Source organism: Lynx canadensis, chromosome C2 (assembly GCF_007474595.2).
Source record: "Lynx canadensis isolate LIC74 chromosome C2, mLynCan4.pri.v2, whole genome shotgun sequence".
NCBI lineage: Eukaryota > Metazoa > Chordata > Mammalia > Carnivora > Felidae > Lynx > Lynx canadensis.
In genome coordinates this window covers 10,445,095-10,468,168 of record NC_044311.2, presented here as the reverse complement: position 1 = coordinate 10,468,168, position 23,074 = coordinate 10,445,095, and the positions used below count along the sequence as shown (strand labels likewise).

The following is a 23,074-nucleotide window of genomic DNA, read 5'->3' as shown; positions in this document are numbered from 1 at the left end:
TTTCTCTTTTTTCTCACCAAAAGTACATAGTAATGTTAGAAGAAAATGAAAGGCAAGAGAGAGGGGTGCTGTCTGGAGAGGGATCTGCTGGCCACCTGGTGGTCCTCCTCAACCGTCACCCTTACTCCCCTGTGCCAACACACAGTCACCAGATCATTTCTCAGGGACAAAGTCACATTGTCAGAGTTCAGAGAGACTGGTGTAGAAAGCAGAATCTCCTTTTATTAATTTACAAGAAGAGATTTAACCGTTGAGGGGCTGAATGTTTGCTTTTTTTTTTTTTTTTTTCGGTTTTTGGTAAGTTCTAGACACTTAAACGAGAACAGCAACCTATAACACAAAATCCCAAAGTACAGTGGCTTAACCCAGACAGAGTTTCTCTTTTCCGTAGAAGAAGTCTGTACATATTCAACTCCAGGCTGATATAGTAATTTCAGTGTATCATCTGGATATAAGCTTTTACCTTTTTATTCTGCCATCCTCAGCCTGTGACTTCCATGCTCCAGGCCACTTCATGTTCCAAGATGACCGATGAAGGCCAGTCACGATGTTCATGTGTCAGCAGCAGTTAGGACGAAAGAAGAAAGAATGATACGCCACCTGTTTTGGGGGCTTTTCATTAGGCCCATCAACATTTCCACTTACATGTCATTGAAAATCTGGTCTCATAGCCTCCTCCAGCTGCAAGGGCAGTTGGAAACTGTGGTCTTTTGGGAAGGCACACTGCTTCCCCAAATAAAATTGGGGTTCTGTTATTAAAGATGCAAGGAAAAGGATGTTGCGATAGGCATTTCCATTGCAGTAGCCAAATTATAATCATAAGGTGGCTGAATGAGCAGAGAGAGCTAGATTTATGATTTGTCATTTAAGGTGCTAACACTTAAAAAATTTTTTTTAAATGTTTGTTTATTTTGAGGGAGAGAGAGAGCGAGCAAGCCGGGAGGGGCAGAGAGAGAGACACACACACACAGAATCCAAACCAGGCCTCAGGCTGTGTGCTGACAGCTCAGAGTCTGATGCGGGGCTCAAACTCGAGAACTGCAAGATCATGACCTGAGTTGAAGTTGGACACAACCAACTGAGCCACCCAGGTGCCTCAAGGTGCTAACATTTAAGGCTGGGCTTCTCAGATTTCACTGTGAACTTGGATCACCAGAGATCCTGCTAAAATGCGGTTTCTTATTGAAAATATCAGAGGTCAGGGTGGAAATTCTGCACTTCTAATAAGCTCCCAGATGATGCTGGTCTATAGACCACACTTGGAGTAGAAAAGCCCTAAAGCATCGCTCCTAAAATTACTGGCATTTTTCTCTAACAATTGGAGGACAACAGCTGATGCAACCAGCTTATCACACAGGGATCTGTGGGCTGGGGGTGACTTTGGTGTCTGGATTTGGAGTGAGTAGGAACCGGCTAAAGCTGAATGCACAGTTTGCTTTAACTAAACCTACTACAGCCACTTTCCGTTTAGAGCATCTGCCCTGCAAGCAGACAGACTGAAATTCCCTGTAGGAAAGAGCTGAGGAAGATGGAGGGGTGAGAGCTGTTGGGGGAAGGTGTCATAGTCTTGACTCACAGCTCAGCTTATCATTTATTGCCTGCCTGAGAGGACAGACCATGGCTAGACCGAAGCAGGAATTTAATTTTGCACTGCCATGGGAAGTGTTTATGGAAGTTCCTTGGATAGGGTCAAGGCCATCAAAATGGATATCCACCTTTCACCACCCATTGGAGAGACCAAAACTACAACATCAAACATCTCTTGCTCTTCCTTTCTCCTACTTAGCCCAACAGGCTTCTCTGGATCACATAGGGTAGTTCTTTCTGTTGTATGTGGGACCCCATATTTCCATCAACTGCCCATTATTACTAGTTAAGCCAATGTAACAGAAATTACTAGTTAAGCCAATGCTCCCAGAAAATGGGAGACACTAGGGATAGTCCTATATTTTAAACTCCTGGCAACATTTTTTGTGTGTGAAGAAAAGTCAGAATTGTAAAAAAATTTACTCTTTATCTTAAATGTTTATTTTTAGTTATTTTTATTTTTTAAATTTACATCCAAATTAGTTAGCATATAGTGCAACAATGATTTCAGGAGTAGATTCCTTAGTGCCCCTTACCCATTTAGCCCATCCCCCCCTCCCACAATCCCTCCTGTAACCCTCTGTTCTCCATATTTAAGAGTCTCTTATGTTTTGTCCCCCTCCTTAGTTTTATATTATTTTTGTTTCCCTTCCCTTATGTTAATCTGTTTTGTCTCTTAAAGTCCTCATATGAGTGAAGTTATATGATTTTTGTCTTTCTCTAACAAATTTCACTTAGCATGATAACCCTCTAGTTCCATCCACGTAGTTGCAAATGGCAAGATTTCATTCTTTTTGATTGTCGAGTCATACTCCATTGTATATATACACCACATCTTCTTTATCCATTCATCCGTCGATGGACATTTGGGCTGTTTCCATACTTTAGCTATTGTTGATAGTGCTGCTATAAACATTGGGGTGCATGTGTCCCTTCAAAACAGCACACCTGTATCCCTTGGATAAATACCTAGTAGTGCAATTGCAGGGTCGTAGGGTAGTTCTCTTTTTAATTTTTTGAGGAACCTCCATACTGTTTTCCAGAGTGGCTGCACCAGCTTGCATTCCCACCAACAGTGCAAAAGAGATCCTCTTTCTCCGCATCCTTGCCAACATCTGTTGTTGCCTGAGTTGTTAATGTTAGCCATTCTGACAGGTGTGGTGGTATCTCATTGTGGTTTTGATTTGTATATCCCTGATGATGAGTGATGTTGAGCATTTTTTCATGTGTCGGTTGGCCATCTGGATGTCTTTGAAGAAGTGTCCATTCATGTCTTTTGCCCATTTCTTCACTGGATTATTTGTTTTTTGTGTGTTGAGTTTTTGATAGGTTCTTTATAGATTTTGGATACTAGCCCTTTATCTTATATGTCATTTTCAAATATCTTCTCCCATCCTGTTGGTTGCCTTTTAGTTTTGCTGATTGTTTCCTTTGCTGTGCAGAAGCTTTTTATTTTGATGAGGTCCCAGTAGTTCATTTTTGCTTTTGTTTCCCTTGCCTCCAGAGACGTGTTGAGTAAGAAGTTGCCGAGGCCAAGATCAAAGAGGTTTTTGCCTGCTTTCTCCTCGAGGATTTTGATGGCTTCCTGTCTTACATTTAGGCCTTTCGTCCATCTTGAGTTTATTTTTGTATGTGGTGTAAGAAAGTGGTCCAGGTTCATTCTTCTATATGTCGCTGTCCAGTTTTCCGAGCACCACTTGCTGAAGAGACTGTCTTTATTCCATTGGATATTCTTTCTTGCTTTGTCAAAGATTAGTTGGCCATACATTTGTGGGTCCATTTCTGGGTTCTCTATTTTGTTCCATTGATGTGAGTGTCTGTTTTTGTGCCAGTACCATACTGTCTTGATGATTACAGCTTTGTAGTACAGCTTGAAGTCCATAATTATTATTTTAATGATAGAAAGGGGGAGACTCATTTGGCATGTGGATTTTGCCCTTCTTGACTGATGTGCTGCCTGGAGATGCAATAGCCATTTTGCTGTTAAGAGTATGGAAGTCAAATGCCAAGGATGGAAGGGCAGAGAGATGCGAGAGATATGGGTTCTTAATGACATTGTGGATTTGTCATATTAGGCTTGAACTACCTGCCTTTGGACTTCCTGATATATGAGAAAAAAAGTTCCTTATTTGGGACTTCTCTTTGAGGTCCACTTTTGCTTTGCCATTTTTTTACTCTTTCCCCCTCCACCTTCCAAATACTGTTATACTTCAAGATATGTCCTGATGCAAATGTATGATGAAGGCAGACATGACTGAGGAACGAGTAACCAATAGGCCAGAGAGGAAGAGCCATGGATTCTAACAGTGGTGATAAGTCTTAGGCTGACGTCACTTATAAGAGTGGCTTGATTAGTAAACTCCAGATGCTTTGGGCAAGCAACCTTTTCAAACTTTAATATACAAACAAATCACCAAGGGATCTGGTTAAAATGCAGTGTTTGATTCAGTAGGTTGTTGGGAGAAGTAAAGTGCCAGGGGCCCCGAAGGACCCTGCATGTTCTTGCTGGCTATGCTAAGAATGCAAGGCCCTTGACTCCTTGTTACCTGGGCCATTTCTTAGGGTTGTTTTTGCTGTGAGTAACTTTGAGGGATGAGGTAAAATCCCTCTGCACCATCCCCACCCCCCCCCACCCCCCGCCCAAAAGTAAAAAGCATGCTTGCTTACTGCTCACTCTGAAAGCAGTGAGCTCCCTAAGCTAAGTGTTCCTCAGCTGTGATGCAATTAGTGTCACAGTCAGTGTCCTGGGCCTCTTCCCTGTGGAACTTGAAGGGGCAGGTGGACCCAGCGCAAACCAGCAGCATTGGTTGCTCATGCTGCTTGCTCTACTATGAGTAATAAAATCCTTTGTCTCTAGCTTAGGAGTCTTGCGTCCTCTGTCAGTATCCATGAGAGTAACAGACTCATTTATTAGCTTGACAGTGGGGTAAAAGCTCCAGTCCTTCACAGAAGTTGATTTGAGCTTTGGGTGGGACCTGAGATTCTGCGTGTCTATAAGCTATCATGTACTTCTGTTGCCACTAGTGTGCTGCCCACACTTTGAATAGTAATAATCTTGAGATTTCAAGTCAGCAAGCTACTTTATAGTTCTGACTGAGCTTCCTCACCTACAAAGTAAGAGGAGTGTGAAGGTCTCTTCCCATTTTAACACAGTGACTCCAGGCCGCAATTACCAGCAGCAAGTAGGGCCTCCTCCCATCCATTCATTCCTTCAACCAATGTCTTTATTTATCCATCATTTGTAAAGTACCAGGGATAAGAAGGATGAGCAATTTCTGGATGTGCTTACAGATTTGGGCAATGAGCAGAAGTTACCCCAGAAATAGATATATGGATGGTACCAAATAAGTCAGTTGCCTCTTCGAGCTGTCATTCTTAGGTTGAGTGTCCATATAATTTATTCCAGACCTGGGTACTTTTCAGAGTGAAAGGGGATGCTGTTAATAGTTACAATGGGGTGACAGACGTAAATCTGCTCAGTCCTGGGTCAACATATGCTCAGGGCCTTAGGAAGCTGTAGTTGTATCCAGACTTTCTTTTTCAATTCAAATGAACATTTATCAAGCCTATATTAAATAGGGCATGGTTAAGAAGTGCCCCTTTCCCATCTGTGTACAATCCCCTCCACCCTGCTATTTCTCCTTAGTTGAGTACAACCTATGTCCACTAGTTTTCTACACCTATGCAACCTATAATTACGCAGTCCTATAGTGTAATGGCAGACTTGTTCAGAAGTTCAGAATCTTTTTAGAAAGTGATGGATAGCAGAATGATGGTCACAGCTAACGGTGATGTGTTTCATTTTAAACAAGTTCTGAAAAGGACTTCCTGTGCAGGTGCTGCTCTGGTCTGGTGCTCTACAGTCATGATAAATAGCAGTGACATCTGGGGCATAATTGTCACTCAAAAAACTCATAGTATGAATTGAATTGGAATCAACTGTGGCTTCTGGCTTCTTCCACAAAGCTGATAGTGTTTGACTCCTTATCAGTAAACAACTCAAAAACCTGTGTGTCCTCCAAGTACCGTCAGTGGTTGACTCTAGGTCAGTGGTGAACTCCAGGTCAGTGGTCAAGACTAGGGCAGCAGTCAATTCCAGATGTAGTGTGGGGAAACTCCCAGCTAGGAAGAACCAGGCAGAGAGGATCAGGGCCTTGTGGAGCATGGTGACAGTGGAGAGTGCAAGAGGCTCACCAAAGAGAGCAGGGAGGTATGCAGGCCCTTACTGTGATCCAGAATTTCTAATCCTCTCATCCCTCTTCACCCCTTCCCTTCCCTCCTTGCATAGATCCTCAAACATCCTGTTGCATTACCTTGAAAGTCCATCACAGAAGAGTGATTTGTTTTGCCCAGTTGGAGATAGCACCATGTCATTGCATAATCCGTCCCAACACTCAGAGCTCCTGAGCAGCTGCTCTGGAGGTGGATGGAAGTAACCTGCCATTTCAGTTTTTATAACCCATGCAGGAGTGAGAATGTTATTTTTAGGGTGCAGTAATTTAAAAGCTCTTGCTGGCCTCGGGAGAAATGTCTTCAGTGCTGTAGGGAAACGAAGTGGGTTCTGTCTTTTCTTTTGCAGTCAGTGTCCAGAATGAGTTCTTCTGCCTTTGTAGTAACAGGAAACAGTTCACTGCTTACTGGCACCTAGGGTTTTAACTGGTGCTAAACATAGCCAACTTAGAGACTTTCAAACTGTAGGAATTTAGGGCACCTTCCTGCTTTGTGGCCTATGCAGTAGATGGACATAATATCCTTAATTCCACCAAAAAAGAGGACGTCTTTTTTTTTCCAAATGGCCCGGAGCATTGTCAGGTACACAAAATGTGAGTTTTCCTTAGTTTGGATTCTCCCAAAAGCAGACCCCAAGGCAAGGATTTTGATGCAAGTAGTTTATTCAGGATCATAGTGAGGAAATGGATAAGGGAAGAGGGAAGGGTGGAGAGCCAATAAGGCAGATATCAAACAGCAGATTTCTGTTGTCAGCAATTAGGGCTTAATCCACCCAGGCCTCTCTGAGAGTGTGCTGGGTGGGATGTGCCTCCAAACTGTCCCACTGAGGGGGATTTGGGATATTTATACACCAATTCTTATCCCTCAGTGTCTCAGGGTTGTTCTAGGGAATTAGCACTCTTACACTTCTGGCCTGTCCAAGAGTGGACCAACAACACCCACTTCCAAGGTCAGAGGATGTCCTCCAACAGGGAGACATGGGCAGTCCTCCAGGGAGGCAAAGAACATAGGGGTGAGGTACTGACAGCCACTGCTACAAAAGTCGAAGTCAGATCCATAAATGAGCTGTGTGTTTCATATTTAAAATATGCAGCGTGGTCTTTTGAAAGACACATTTTTGCCTTGCAGAATCTGTTTGCCTTTAAGGAAAAGTAGCAGAAAATGTAGCTGTAGCTGTAGGCCGTGGCGCGTAAGCAAATTGGAATTGAAGCCTTCACCATTTGCAATTCCCAACCCCCTTCTATAACTGTACCCAGAATAAATGAGGTCACCCTCTCCCTGTAGAGTCAGCACAAGTCTGGGCAGAAGATGACGCCGTTGACACTCAGCTGAAAACTGAGACAGCAGCATTTGCAAGACACAGGAAAGAACAGGGTATCAGACTCCATTATCTGTATGTAGACAATGCGGGTAGCAATGTTAACTACCCACGATGACTATGACAATTAAGTCCAGTGAGTTAAAGACGCCCAGCAGAGTGCCACTGCCCATATTAGAGCTCTTGCAGACAAATAAGAAGGCTCAAGTATGTTCTAATTCTTCTGAAAAGAGAAAACGCTTTTCTTTTTGTTCATAAAAGTAATACATATTTCTGGTAATTGTAAAAAACTTAGAAAATACAGGAAAATGTAAAGAGATCAACTATAAGTCCATGTTCCAATCTTTTACAAATATGTAAACAAAATAGATAAACCTATATAAATACAATCCCTATCTTTTATAATATAGTCATATATTGGAACCAGTGGGATCCTTCTACATATATGATTTGGTGTTTTTCATATAGTGTATCATGTGCTGTGTGATTCTGTATGTCACTGACAGTTCTTCAAAATGTTTCTGTTACCTGAATTGTATTCCATCACCTGGATATGCCATAAACCATTTGGCCATTCTTCTATGACTTTGTGGTAAGCCCATCCGTGCTGACCACGTGACCTCTGGGTATTTCATTGGAATGTACTCTCAGGTGTGGGATTACAGAGTTAAAAGGGAATGAGACCAGAAGTCTGGGGACAGGGTTAAGGGGAAGCCTCCTACCAGCAGTCCCTGGTGGAAATCTGTGACATACGAAGATGACTGTCTTTAGCTGCCAGCATACAGATCAGAGTCCCTGAGCTTGCAGAAACCCTCAAGATAACCTCCTCCCACGCCCTCTTTGTTGTTTTTCAGATAAGGAAACTGAGTTGCAAAGATTTGCCCGATTTGGCCAGGCCATCAGGCTTCAGACTTGGGTTGTTTTTAGAAATTAAATTACATCATGACACAGAAAATGGAATGGCTAGACGGCTGGTTGCCCAGCCAGGAGGGAGGCTATGTTCTTCTGCTGCTTTGGAGCTTGAAAGAGCACCTCCTTCCCCATCAGCTGACTACACATAATAGGATAAAATATCTCTTCCTACATTTGGAAGAGCCACAGGTTTGGTGAAGTGCCTAGGAATAAAAATAAACCAGAAGGAACACAGTCCATTGAATCAGAGCAAGTCAATGAAACTCACACTAGGAAAGGCAAAGCACTTTCGAGAGGGCAGGTAGTTCTTTCCCTGTTTTTTGAATGGAGACTGGGGTTCCAGGTATAATGTATTTTGCAGACATTGTCAGAGTCCTGCTCATATTCCCTCAGCACGCACCATTCCCAGATATGTCAACCACTTCCTACTGCAAGCACCTGAGAAGTTTTGCCTGAGGGCTTTCACAGGCTAAAGGAGCCTTGCTCAGGCCCATCTGGACAGATGGGCCAGCAACCCTCAACCAATGACCAATGGGAGTCAGTGTTTAAATAACCCTGTTCCCCGGGTGCCTGGGTGGCTCAATCGGTTAAGCATCCAACTTCAGCTCAGGTAATGATCTCGCAGTTCGTGGGTTTGAGCCCCACATCAGGCTTTGTGCTGTCAGCTCGGAGCCTGGAGCCTGCTTCAGATTCTGTGTCTCCCTGTCTCTTGGCCCCTCGCCCACTCACATTCTGTCTCTCTCTCTCTCTCTCTCAAAAATAAATAAACATTAAAAAAAAATTAGGGGCGCCTGGGTGGCTCAGTCGGTTGAGTGTCCGACTTTGGCTCAGGTCATGATCTCGCAGTCTGTGAGTTCGAGCCCCGTGTCAGGCTCTGTGCTGACAGCTCAGAGCCTGGGGCCTGCTTCAGATTCTGTGTCTCCCTCTGTCTCTGCCCATCTTCTGCTCATGCTCTGTCTCTCTCTGTCAAAAATAAATAAACATTAAAAAAATTAAATATCCCTGTTCCCTTGCCCCTGGAGAGGACATTTTTGTTCTATACCATCTCACCAGTGCGAGTGGGTCCCAAAAGCCCATGGCAATAACCTGCTCTTATCACACCCTGTACTGGTTTACTTCCCCTCCCTGCCTTACTTTCCTACTCCCCTCCTGGTTCTGGCATCACCCCCAACTCAAGTCCTTATATCAGTGTCTGTTTCTAGGGGAGCCCAACCTAAGACATAATAGGGTCCTTTCAGAATTAATTGTAGGAAATCCCAAAAAGGGAAACCTCAGTGGAGTAGATACAAACTGATACAGATGTTAGAATTATCAGACAAGGATGTTAAAACCATTATTATAACTTTCTGAAGATTATTATTTCAGAAAGATAGAGGAAAGATTGAACCTGTTAAGGTGATACATCGAAGATACTTTAAAGCCCAATGGACTTTCTAAAAATAGAAAGAAGCAGCCCCAGATACACATGGCTGATGGATGCAGTGGAGGAAGATCCCAGGCTGACAGGCAAAAACCAAATTATTATAGTTAGGATTAGGTTCAGTACATAAAGCAGGGTGTGTGTGTGTGGAGGGGGGCATAAGTAATTAGCAGTACCTTAAACAAGAGAAGCTGATTCTTCTCTCATGTAAAAGAAATCTGTGGAGGTAGGCAGTGCATAGCTGAAAGGGCAGCTCCACTGTGTCATCAGAGATTCAGTCTCCTCTTCAGCCCTACTACCCTTTGTGCATAACTTTTATCCTCAAAGTCATCTCATGGTCCAAAGTGGCAGCTCCAGCTCCAGCCATTACTTCCACATTCCGGGCAACACAAAGAAGGAAGAATAGAAGAGCAAAAAGAGACCCTGCCTAGCAGGTTAATTCCATTTAAGTAGACTGGAAATCCTCCAGAACTCTTCCACTTAGACCCTTTTTCATGTGGCAGCCCCTGGCTGCAAGGTTTAGAAATATACTGTCTTAGCTGGATGCATTGCTAAAATCAGAGTTGTGTTACTAAGTAGGGAGGAAAGAATGGCTGTTGGGTCAGGTGGCCAGCAATCTCTGACTTACCAAGGCTTATAAGATGTTTGGTGTGAGGGCTAGAATGAGAAGGATAGAAAACGTGTTAGTTGAATTTATGTTTTCAGAATAATTGAGCCAATTAAATCTTCACTTAGCATCTACCTCACACATGTAGAACACAGGCAATCCAGACAAAAACAAACAAAAAAAAAATTTAAAAGCTCTGTATCAGCCATCATGGCTGCATAACAAACCACTACAGATTTTAGTGGCTGAAAATTAAAAAAAAAAAAAATTATTTCTCACAATTTTATGCGTTGGCCAGGCTCTTGCCTAGAGTCATGTATGCAGCTGTAGTCATTTGGCAGCTCTGTTAGGTCTGGAGAGTCTGAGGTGGCCAGGGCCTTAGTTATGGCTGTCATCTGAGTGCCTCTCCACATGGTGTCTCATCACTCAGTTATCCAGCTCAGGCCTTCTCACATTATGGTGGGAACATTCTAAGACCAGGAAGGTGGAAGCTGCAAGGACTCTTGAGACCAAGGCTCCAGAACTTGCATAATGTTACTTCTGTTGCATCCCATTAGCCAAAGCAAGTCACAGGCCAGACCAGATTTAAGAGATGAGAAATAGACTTCAACTTTTAATGAGGATGCTGCAAAGCCGTTGTTAAAGGGGCAGGGACAGAGGGAGATGTGATTCATTGGGAACCATACTGTTAACAATCTACCACAGACTCTCTAAAGAAAGTTTACTGCCTAGAGGGCTCTAGGAATGAAGCCTTCCCCATTCTGGGATCTTTGGATCTTATAACCTCAAACCTTCTCCCTTATTGTTCATTCTAAAGCAAAGTCTGCTAAGAAATAAAGCCCTGGCCACTTAAACAGAACTCTCAGCTGAGGAAGAGGTCAAAAGAAAGAGACAAAAACATACACTAGCAGAGGAAATTGGTATCAACTATCTTAAAAAATCCAGCCCTTATTCTTAGGTATGTACAGTTAACAAATGACTATAAAAAATATTTTAAAAATTTGAATAATGGAAAAGAAAGACAAAGTCAAAAGAACAATAATCCCAGAGGAAATGGAGATAAATCAGAGAACAGAAAGAAGCATGATCAAATAAACAAACAAAAAACCTTAAATGACTTCAAAGAGATTTGAGAAGCTATTACATTTATAAAACAAGAACCTGTGTGTGTGGGGGGGGGGAGGGGGGGCATGGGAACAGTTAGGAGCACAAGAAAAATCTTTGGAAGCATAATGGCAGTTATAAAAAAATCAATAGAGAACTTAGGGGAAAAAAGGAAATCACCTAGGAAATGGAACAAAATCGAAGAAATGGAAAATAGGAGAGATAATAAACATAGAAAACTACTCTATGAGGTTTAACCTCTAAATAATAGGAGGTCAGTGAAGAGAGAATTTGGAAACCACTGGAAGGAATTTGTTAAAGAAATATGGACGACGTTTTCTACAAAGATATAAGTCCTTGGTTTGAAAGAGACTTCTGAGTTCTTGCTATAACGTGTTTTAAAAAGAAGCAAGTCTAGAGGTACTAAAGTGAAACTTAGAACATCATGGAGGTTAAGAAATAGCAGGTCATCAATAAAGGAACAAGATTAAGTCATCAAACTTATTATCTGACATGAAAGGGCTTAGAAATTTCACCCCTCATGTATCCTTTCTGCAGAAAGAAGATGTGATATATATGACACAGTGGAATCCCCCAGGCATGCTGTAAAAAGAAACTAGCATATCAACTGCTCAACCAACCTAAACACAATCAGTTCACATTAGATCAAAAACTCAGTGGGCTTTCACAAGAATGTTTTTAGGAAGCATGGAAAAATTTTCAAACAATAGAAAAAAGGAATAAGAAGGTCAATAATAATAGTCATGTAGCGAAGAAAACATATGTTTCTTCTTTCAATAGCAAAAAAAGAACCAATTAGAAACACTAGAAAATAAATATACTAGTGAAGCAAAGGAAAACGTGGTATAATTTTGAGGCATTGATAATATAAGTGTAGCAGACTTAGTGACTTGCATTAACGGCCCAGTTAAGGGCTGTCCTATATCCATACTTTCTGTAGCCTCCCTACCAACACCCCAGCTCTGGGTCATAGGACTTGATTTAGCTAAGAGCACAGTAGCAAATGATCCAAGAAGGAAATGTGAAAAGGTACTTTCATGTTTCAGCTCTCTCTCTTGAAGCCCTGCCACCACCATGAGTACAAACACGGGTTCACCTGTTAGAAGGATATGAGAAACACTAAGTCATCAAAGCCAAGGCAATTCTAGACCCATCTGTCCTAGCCTAATCCAGCAGCCAAACACAACCATGGGAGTGAGTCCATGAGAGATCATCAAAGCCCAGTCAGATGGGCAGAACCACTCAGCTGACCTATAGTCTCATAAGAAATAATAGATCATTTTTGTTTTTAAAGGATTAAGTTTAAGGGTGATTTATTATGCAGCAGTAGCTAACTGATACAGAAATAAAAGAGAATTGATTTGACTTAGATGCTAAGAATATTCTTTTTCAAATTATAAAGAGGGCGTGGCATTGGCCCTGTTGTCAAGGACATGTCTTTCTGTCCATCCCACTTGACTCAACCAGGAATGATATGTACCTCATGACAATAATGTAAACTTTGTTTCTTGGATTTCAACATTTAGGAATAACTTAAAACCCAGAAGACCTCATTATGGTTACAGACAGAACGTAACTCTTATTGCTCTAAGGAATGTAAAGGACAGCTGAAAACAAGTGGGATGAGAAAGAGGCACTGAAGAAGAAGGGAGAGTAAGCACAGTAGCCCTAATATGTTCATTTTACTTGGTAGAAGCAAGAGCCATTGGCAGAAGTTGATGGAACAGAAACCAGAGATTTAAGTATATTATTTAAAGTTGCAAAGGAAACCAGTGATGAGGAAGAGGTAGAAAAGCTGAACTAAATGAACACTACCTGTTTCTGTTCTTCTAGCATAAGAAGTTGAATTTTTTTTAATTGAAATATAAAATACAGTGGTGTGTATGAAGTGCAGTAATCTTAAGTGAACAGTTGGTGAATTTTTATATGTGTGTTGCAGTCATTACCCAGATTGAGATAGAGAACATTGCCAGCACCCCCAGGAAGTTCCCTCATGCTTTTTTCCAATCTACTCCCCAGAAATAGCCTCTCTTCTGATTTCTGTCACCATTCATCTGTTTTTCCTATCCTTGAACCTCAAATACATGAAAACATAGAGTATGTACTCTTGTGTTTGTCCTCTATTCAATATGAGATTCATTTATGTTGCTACATGCATCAGTTTATTCTTTTTATTGCAGTGTGGTATTCCATTGTATGATTATACCAGAGTATATCCTGTTTAGTTTCTAGTTTGGCCATTGTGAAAAAGTTGCTGTGAAAATTCTTCTATTTGTCTTTTGGTGTGGATCTCATTCCTTGTTTTTCTTTTTTGAAGTATACTTCAAATAGTGTTATATTAGTTTCAGGTGTACAATATAATAATTCAATAATTCTATACATTACTCAATGCTCATCACAGTAAATTTACTCTTAATCCCCTTGACCTATTTATTTTATTATTTTTTAATGCTTATTTTATTTTTGAGAGAGAGAGAGAGAGAGGGAATGAGCAGGAGAGGGGCAGAGAGAGAGAGGGAGACAGAGGATCCAAAGTGGGCTCCATGCTAACAGCAGAGAGCCCGATTTGGGGCTTGAACTCATGAACTGGAAGATCATGACCTGAGCCAAAGTTGGATGCTTAACCGACTGAGCCACGCAGCCCCCCCCCCCTTCACCTATTTAAGCAATCCCCTCCACCCTACCTTCCCCTCTGGCAACCATCAGTTTTTTCTCTGTAGTTAATAGTGGTTTCTTTTGGTCTCTTTTTTCTTTGTTTGTTTGTTTTGTTTCTTAAGTTCCACATATGAGTGAAATCATCTGGCATTTGTCTTTTTCTGACTGATTTATTTCACTTAGCATTATACTCTCTAGCTCCATCCGTGTCATTGCAAATGGCAAGGTTTCATTCCTTTTTTATGGCTGAGTACTATTCCACTACTATTAATGGAATACACACACACACACACACACACACACACACACACACCACACACACCACATCTTCTTTATCCATTCATCACTGGATGGACACTTAGGCTCTTTTCATAGTTTGGCTATTGTAGATAATGCAGCTGTAAACATAGGGGTGCATGTACCTATCGAATTAGTATTTTTGTTTTCTTTGGGTAAATACCCAGGAGTGGAATTACTGGATCATATGTTAATTCTATTTTTAATTTTTTGAGGAAATGCCATACTGTTTTCCACAGTGGCTGCCCCAGTTTGCATTCTCTCCAGTATTGCATGAGGATTCTTTTTCTCATCTTTACCAACACTTGTTATTTCATGTCTTTTTGATTCTAACCAATAGCTCTCATTCTTTTTATTACTTTTTTTTTAAAGTAAGCTCTATGCCCAACGTGGGGCTTGAACTCATGACTGCAAGATCAGGAGGGGCTTGAACCCATGACTGCAAGATCAGGAGTTGCATGTGCCACTGACTGAGCCGGGCGCCCGCAGTGACTTTCATTCTTAACTCAGGTCTTTTTTTACTTGCTGTTCCTCTACATGTACTGTTTTGCCTCCTGACCTTTGCAAGGCTGGTTCTTTCACCATTCAAGACTCAGCTGTCAGATAAAGGTGAAGGGGGATAGGCGAGGGGCTGGAACACTTGGGAGCTGGCTGGGCATCTCTCTCTTCTTACAGTTTCAGGCTCTCTCCATGTGGTTTTGTTTTGTGTGCTGGTTTGAGCTTCCTCACAGCATGTCACTTTCAGGGTAGCTGGATTCCTTCTATGGCAGCTGAAAGTTTCAAGAGTATTCCAGCAAACTGAGGAAACTTTATCACTTTTTATGACCTAGACTTGGAAATCACACAGCACTGCTTTTACTATTTTCTACTGATTACAAGCAAGTCACTAATCCAGCCAAATTTGAAGGTAAGGAAACTATATACTACTTCTTGATAAGTGAGTGTTAAGTCTAGATGAGCATGTGGGATGGAAAACATTGTTGTGGCCAGTTTTTGGAAAATATACTCAACCATTCTGCCTTATGTGGTTTTCTCCATAGTACTTTTTATTACTGGATATTATTTCTTTGCTTTTGATCAGCCATCTCCCTTTACTAGAATATGTGCCATAAAAGGACAGGAACCCTCTCTTTATTATTCTCTTCCCTGTCACTGGTACTTGAATGGTGCCAGCACATAGTAGGTGTTTAACATATTTGTTGAATGAAATGGTAAGACTTTTGCAGCAGGGAACCAATGGATGCCTCAGGTTAATAAACCAAGTAACAGAAGTATAGGCACATTATTTAAGGATGTGGACCTAACCACTCAAAGTACTAAAAATAGAAATAGTTAAAGGGGTTGCCTTTGGGGTACAAGATAGGGAGAGGAAATGGGGGATGGATGGTTAGTGCTTTTCTGAGGCACTTGTTGGGGAGATTTTTTAAACCCATGTACTTTTTTTTAATCTCTGACATGAAAATTTTGAAAAAAATAAGAACTATCATTGTAGACAATATTGAAGAACTGGAAGAGAGCAAAAAACTAACTTATCAAGGCTTTTTTTGTGGTATCATCACCCAGACAAAGCTGCTGTGAACATTTTGGTCTATTGCCTTCTTGTTGCAAATAGACAGTTCTGAATCTTGCCTTTTTATTTTCCTTGCATTAACTATTGTGAGAATTGCTCTGGGCAGAAATGCTGCCTGGCAAAGGTATGTGACCTAAAGATTCTGTTACTTCTTGTTTCCCTTACTTAGAAGTCTGCATAATTATACCCTTTGTCTTTTTTTCCTCTCCAGCCCAGACAACTGCATTTTACCTGCTCTTTCCCTGCCCATTTTTCTGTGTTGTTCAAGGACTTCATGAGTTCATCTCTGTCTCTGTCTCCTCAACCACAGGACAGAGTTGTGTCTTGATTAGCTATTGCTACATAACAAGCTAATCAAAAACTTAGCGACTTAAAATAACCATTTTTATCATTTTGCACAATTCTGCTGGTCAGGAATTTGGACAAGGCAAAGCCCTGTCATCTCTGCTCCACATGACGTCTGCCGAGGCGTAATGTCCATCATGTCTGATGCCTCAGCTGGGATCCCCGGCAAGGCAGGTGGGCGTTGATGGGAATGGTTTAATTGTGATCGTATGCCTGGGGCTTCAGCTTAACTTGGCCGCTGGGGACCTGGCTTCTCCATGTGGTCTCAGAGCTTTTCCCTCCCCACATGGTCTCGCCAGGGGCGTAGCCATCCTTCTTGCAAGGCAGCTCCGGGCTCCCAGGAACTTGGGCCTAAAACTCTACCTGCATTCTGTTGCCTAAAGCAAGCCACAGGCCCAGTCCACATTCCTCCGTGGGTCCAGATGCCTCCACCAGGAGGCATGGGTCACAGGGGCCACCAATGTAACAGATTACCACTGAGTCAGATGGAATTCAAATCCTGGCTCCTTGACTTGCTAACTGTATTTCCTTGGCCTGATTTCTTTCTTTCTTTCTTTCTTTCTTTCTTTCTTTCTTTCTTTCTTTCTTTCTTTCTCTCTCTCTCTCTCTCTCTCTCTTTCTTTCTTTCTTTCTTTCTTTTTAAAAAAAATTTTTTTAAGGTTTATTTATTTTTGAGAGAGAGAGAGAGAGAGAGAGAGAACAAGAGGCAGAGGGGCAGAGAGAGAAGGAGACACAGAATCTGAAGCAGGCTCCAGGCTCTGAGCTGTCAGCACAGAGCCCAACATGGGGCTCGAACTCACAGAGTGCAAGATCATGACCTGAGCTGAAGTCAGAGGCTTAACTGACTAAGCCACCCAGGTGCCCCCTCTTTCTTTCTTTTTTTTTATTTTGGAGTGGAAAACATTTATTAAATGTAAACATTAAGTGTAAAGGCAAATGAGCATTACTCTTTAATATTATAAATTATAAAATAAACCAAGTCCAGTTGCTTCAAGTTGACATAGAAGACAAGTTTCCCCTCCTCCCCTCTCCTAGGACTCATCACATTAATATACATACAGAAATAAAACCAACATCATCATTATGCATTTTTTTCTATTTTACCACTATACTTCTTTTAGCATTAGCCCCTCTCTTGGATTTTGAAATATAGAGGCATTGTAACAAATATCAAATGATGTACACACAAACACACTCACACGTGATAGCAGGTATGAAAACATTTCCATGGTTAAAGGGCTCTTGATATTTACCACTCAATAATTTCTAAGGCTACCTTTAGAAAAGCTTTTAGGTTAACTATTGTAAACCCAAACAGTGCAGGCCTGTACCATCCATCTTCAGAATCCAGGAAACAGATCAATATTTGATCTATAGGCAGTTGAATCGATAAGCAGGTCTTCCAAAGGAGCTTAATATGAGCAAGTACAATTCTCAAAATTGACCACATAACATTTTGTTTATTATATACTTATTTTTTTGAAGTATAGTTAAAACACATTAGTACAGTAGTTTCAGGTATCCAGTATAGTGGTTTGAGAACTCTATATGTTATACTATGCTCACACAAGTGTAGCTACCATACCACACTATACCACAATATAGACTATTACACAATATAGAATATACCACAGTATAGGATATTACAATATTCTATACAATATACTATACAATACACAATATACACAATACTTACAATATACTATATTCCCTATTTCATCTTCTTGACTTAATCTTTAAAAAAATTGTTTTTAATGTTTATTTGTTTTAAGAAAGAGAGACAGAGTGCGAGCAGGGGAGGAGCAGAGAGAGAGGGAGACATGGAATCTGAAGCAGGCTCCAGGCTCTAAGCTGTCAGCACAGAGCCTGACACAGGGTTCTAACTCATGAACCGTGAGATCATGACCTGAGGCAAAGTCGGACACTCAACCAACGGAGCCACCCAGGCACCCCTTGACTTGTTCATTTTATAACTGGAAGCCTGTACCTCCCATTCCCCTCACCCCTTTTTGCCCATCTTCCCATCTGTCTCCGCTCTGGCAACCACCAGTTTGTTTTCTCTATTTATGGGTCTGTTTCTGCTTTTTTGTTCATTTGCTTTGTCTTTCAGATTTTATATATAAGTGAAATCGTATGGTATTTGTCTTTCTCTGACTTATTTCACTTAGGTCCATCCATGTTGTCACAAATGGCAAGATTTCATTCTTTTTAATATTCCTGTGTGTGTGTGTGTGTGTGTGTGTGTGTGTGTTTGTGTACCACGTCTCCTTTACCCATTCATTCATCTGTGGGTGGACACTTGGGCTGCTTCCATGTCTTGGCGATTGTAAATAATACCTCAGTAAACATAGGGGTGTATACATCTTTTTGAATTAGTGCTTTTGTTTTCTTTGGGTAAAAGACTCAGTAATGGAATTAGCAGATCATACGGTATTTCTGTTTTTTAATTTTTTGAGGAACCTCCATACTGTCTTCCACAGTGACTGCACCAAATTATATTCCTACCACAGTGCATGAGGATTTCTTTCTCTCCATTCCTTACCAACCCTTGTTATTTCTTGTCTTTTCGATCCTAGCTTCTCTGACAGGTGTAAGGTGATACCTCATGTGGTTTTGATTTGTATTTCTTTGATGATGAGTGATATTGAGCGGCTTTTCATGTGTCTGTTGGCGTTTGTTAATGCCAGTTTATTTTGTCTTTGTATCCCTTGCCTGAGGAGACATATCTAGAAAAATATTGCTATGGTCCTTGGCCTAATTTCTTAACCTCTTAGAGCCATCATATCTTTCCGCATCTATAAAAGAATTAGCATATAATTCCACCCAGGCAGAATCACTTTGTGCACCGAATAACATAATTAAGTATTGTGCTAGATGCCGTCACTGCATGGTGTTTCATAGAAGGGACTTGAGCGGTAGAAAGATGTGCAGACTGGCCGTGGGGTCGTTTTTGGCACCAAGGCTGCAGCACTCATGACAAACGTCACTCACATTGCTTGTGGCCACTGGGTACATATACTTGTGCCAATGGGATTTGTCCTTGGATGTTATCTAGACAGAAAGTATGAAGAAAAGCTAACTGCCTTCTGGAATAAGAGTTTGCTGTTTAAGAGGGAATTGAGACCCAGTGAAGAAGTCACCTGGAAGTAAAGGCTATGACTGAATTATAGAATGTTCACATTTTAAAAATTAGGAGAGAGGGGCGCCTGGGTGGCTCAGTCGGTTAAGTATCTGACTTTGGCTCAGGTCACGATCTCACGGTTCGTGCGTTTGAGCCCTGCGTCGGGCTCTGTGCTGACGGCTCGGAGCCTGAAGCCTGCTTTGGATTCTGTGTCTCCCTCTCTCTCTCTGTCCTTCCCTTGCTTGTGCTCTCTCTCTCTTTCAAGAATAAAGAGTAAAATTAAACATTAAAAAAAAATAAAATAAAAATTAGGAGAGAAATAAAAACCCATTCATTATTTTTGAAAACAGGATGTGCAAACTGCAAACTTGATGGACCCATGAGAAAATGAGCTCCTGGTAATCTGAAGACACCTTGGGGAGGGCTTTAGTTCTCCAAGAATCCAGAAGTTGGAGCCAATGTTATTTAAATCTCAAAATAAAATAAAATAAAATAAAATAAAAGAGATCTCAGTGAAAAAATAGATATTATTGTATGGTTCTGAGAGTGAAGAGTTTCTTCTCTCTCTTCCATCTTGAGTTACTTTTCATTTACTGGCCTCTTCACTCTATTTCATATTTACTCTGTCTCTTTTACTAATTTCCTCTGCCTAGTAATCCCTTCTTCTCTCAAAGGGCATGGTCATCCACTCTCCCCTATACAAGACAAGAGCCTTTAGGCCTAGTTCCCATAACTGGTTACCACCATGCAGAACTCATACCCCACAGGGGGTCACTTTAACTGTGAGTCCCCCACTACAAGTACTGTTTGAGGTTCCCTTGAACTGAGGAGATTTGTGAGCAAATGACCTTTAACCCAGTGAGACTCTCCTCCTGCAAGCTCCACTAATCTTCTTAGGTGTTAATATTTAGCATTACCTTGTATTACCCAGGTGCCGAATGCAGCTGCCCACAGCCTTACCTGCAGAATCTGTTGAAATGCTTCCCTTGCTTCTTTTCCCTGCTTGTTTCACGGAGATTTCTGTTCTGGCAAGGGGTCAGTAGAAGTGACATCCCCCCCCCCCCTTTTCAGTAGAAGGAACACACTTTAAAAGTCAAAGGTTTGATGAAGGGCACAGAAACTGTTTCTCAGGGTTCCTCTCTGCCACAGAATCATTAGTCTGTTATTAAAGTGCCAGCGAGGAAGGCGATCAGTCCTCCAACTTTAGAGGGTGGATTCGGCTTTAGTAGGTCTGGAGTGGCACCCGAGTTTCTGCATATCTAGGATGCTTCCAGAAGATACTGAGGCTGATAAGCTGATCTGGGGACCACACTTAGCAAGGAAATGCTACTAAGTAATGAGGAAGGGAAGGACTGGCTATGGAAATCTTCGGGCAGCCTGGAGGGGCAGCCAATTCCTGGTTTTTCCAGGTATTTCCTTGTAGCAAAGATCCTGGGCTTTTGGAACAGACAAGGCTCTGTTGTAATCTTTGCTTTCCACCTACTGTGGTCACGGGCAAGTCAGTTACCTCAAAACCCAGTTTCTTTTGTAAAACAGAGAGTGGAGGTAATATCTGCCTTCTGAGTGGTCCCAGAGATTTTGTGACACAGTATGTATGATGGCCTAGCAGAATGTCTGGCACATTTAGGCCCTCCGTAAATGGTGCTGTTTCTCACTGTTGCAAGGATGAAACCGAGAGATTGTGAGTAAGAGCCTATTGTCTTCAGCTTTTCTATATTCAGGGTGAGGACTTGGCTTTGTTTTCGTGTGCCCAGAGTTAATAAACAGGAGTGTTAGTGGGTGTGCTCCCCATGTTCAGACAGTTTCTCCGCTTTGATGGGTACAGCGGAATCACCCTAGGGCAGAATGAGGTAATGCTTTGGAATCATGATGAGAAGGCCTCTTTCTTATTAGCCGTCACACCCTCAGATATTAAGGTGTCTTTCATAAACTTTTCTATTCTTAAGTTCATGTGACACCTTTGTCACAGGTCTTTCTCAAATAGCAGAAAGGGAAGACATTTCCTAGTTCCTATGGGTTCAAGTCCATTTTCTTGTCCTGTACACACAAAAGCATTTTCTTTGGGTCCATATGCTCTATTCCTAAGCCTCTGGCTTGCCCAGACTTCCTGATTAAGTAGCAATACCTACAAATCCTTTAAAGGCTTATTCTGTTTGCTTGACATTTTAAATTACTTCAAAATAACTATAGACTGGGTCTGCTGACAAGCAGGAGATAGAACTCAACTTTTTCCCTCTGTGTGTTTCTGCCTGTTTTGACTGTTGCTGTTGACACGCACATGTTGTCTGACTGTTAGTGATGATTCAGCAGAAGCCACTACAAACAAAACCAGTTTTGCACCAGAGAACACCCTCTTGCTGGCCTGATTCTCTGGCAACGATGATGACATCAACCTGATTTGTGGAGATGAAATTTCTGGTTTTCTCTCTCAACAGCATGTATGGTTAACCTGTTAACTTATATTCCCCAATTTACTTCCCCTTCCTTAAAGACCTAGTTCATTTTATTTATTTTCTATTTATTTTTAAATTTTTTAAAATGTTTGTTGATTTTTGAGAGAGAGAGAGACAGAGTGTGAGAAGGGGACAGGCAGAGAGAGAGAGGGACAGGACTAGTTCATTTTAGCAGAGTATAAAAGACAGTATCTTGAGCACAGTCATTTTCTCATCATTTAGGGAAAATTATTTTTTTTTATTTTTTTTTTTACATTTTTATTTATTTTTGAGAGACAGAGAGAGACAGAGCACACATGGGGGAGGGGCAGAGAGAGAATGAGACACAGAATCCGAAGCAGGTTCCAGGCTCTGAGCTGTCAGCACAGAGCCCAATGTGGGGCTCAAACTCACAAACTGTGAGACCATGACCCGAGCCGAAGTCAGATGCTTGACCGACTGAGCCACCCAGGTGCCCCTAGGGAAAATTGTTAACCTGCAGTTGCTACAATTTCTAACTTAGGAGATCAAAAATGAGTAGTGGGAGGTGTAGAATATAGAGTTAACAAAGAAAGAAAAGAAACGGAGTAAGTTTGAATAGTGACTTCAGAAAGTCAGAGATGGTGCCCGAATGGTTTACTTCAGCAACAGTTGAGTACACATTCACCAACCTGAGAGTGATTTCAGAGACCTCCTAAATTCAGGTTAAGATTTTTAACCTTAAGGGCACCTGGGTGGCTTAGTTGGTTGAGTGTCCAACTTCAGCTCAGGTCATGATCTCGTGGTTTGTGGGTTCAAGCCCCATGTCGGACTTTGCACTGACAGCATAGAGCCTGCTTGGGATTGTCTCTCTCCCTCTTTCTTTGCCTCTCTCTCTCAAAAATAAATAAACATTTAAAAAAAATCTTTTAAAAAAGATTTTTAACCTTAAAGCTTTTTAACACCAATTAGTATATTAACTATGTCACATTTAGGAAACAAAACTAGGCCGTGAGATAGGCTAATTAGTGGAAGGAAACTCTGATGAAGAAAAAGTATGAACACAAGCAGGAGGCATTTAAATTTGTTTTTCCACCAGAGATCACACATACTCGAGTGATGTTGATGAAATTTTCCCATTTTCAAGCCTGTATATTTACAAATATATAAAGTGTTCTTCTCCTTCCTACAGAAACAATAACACGATAAATAAACAGAGAGCTGTTTACTGAGGCAGCAAATATTTATTAGGATAGTGCCTAATCCATGCTGGCATTATGCTAAGTGCTGGAGGCTGCAAACAAGACAAGTAAGTAGTGCTCATTCCAGATGTTATTATAGGATATTAGTTAAGAGTTTTCTGGTTACAGGAGACAGAAAGCTATTCTAGAAAATGTAAGCAAAAATGGTAATTTATTGGAAAGCTACTAATGGGAGAGTTCAACATTCAGGCCCTGGATAGGGCAAGCCCAGGTG

At 41.4% G+C, this 23,074-nt stretch overlaps 1 protein-coding gene across 1 annotated transcript; it reads left to right on the top strand.

The window, feature by feature from the left end:
* The first annotated feature begins 7,249 nt into the window (after window positions 1–7,249).
* On the top strand, window positions 7,250–19,224 carry LOC115523860 (NADH dehydrogenase [ubiquinone] 1 beta subcomplex subunit 1-like). The gene is made up of 2 exons (XM_032594804.1): window positions 7,250–7,342; window positions 18,986–19,224. The coding sequence occupies exons 1-2, from the start codon at window positions 7,250–7,252 to the stop codon at window positions 19,214–19,216; spliced, it is 324 nt and encodes a 107-aa protein (XP_032450695.1). The 3' UTR covers window positions 19,217–19,224.
* The last annotated feature ends 3,850 nt before the right edge of the window (window positions 19,225–23,074 follow it).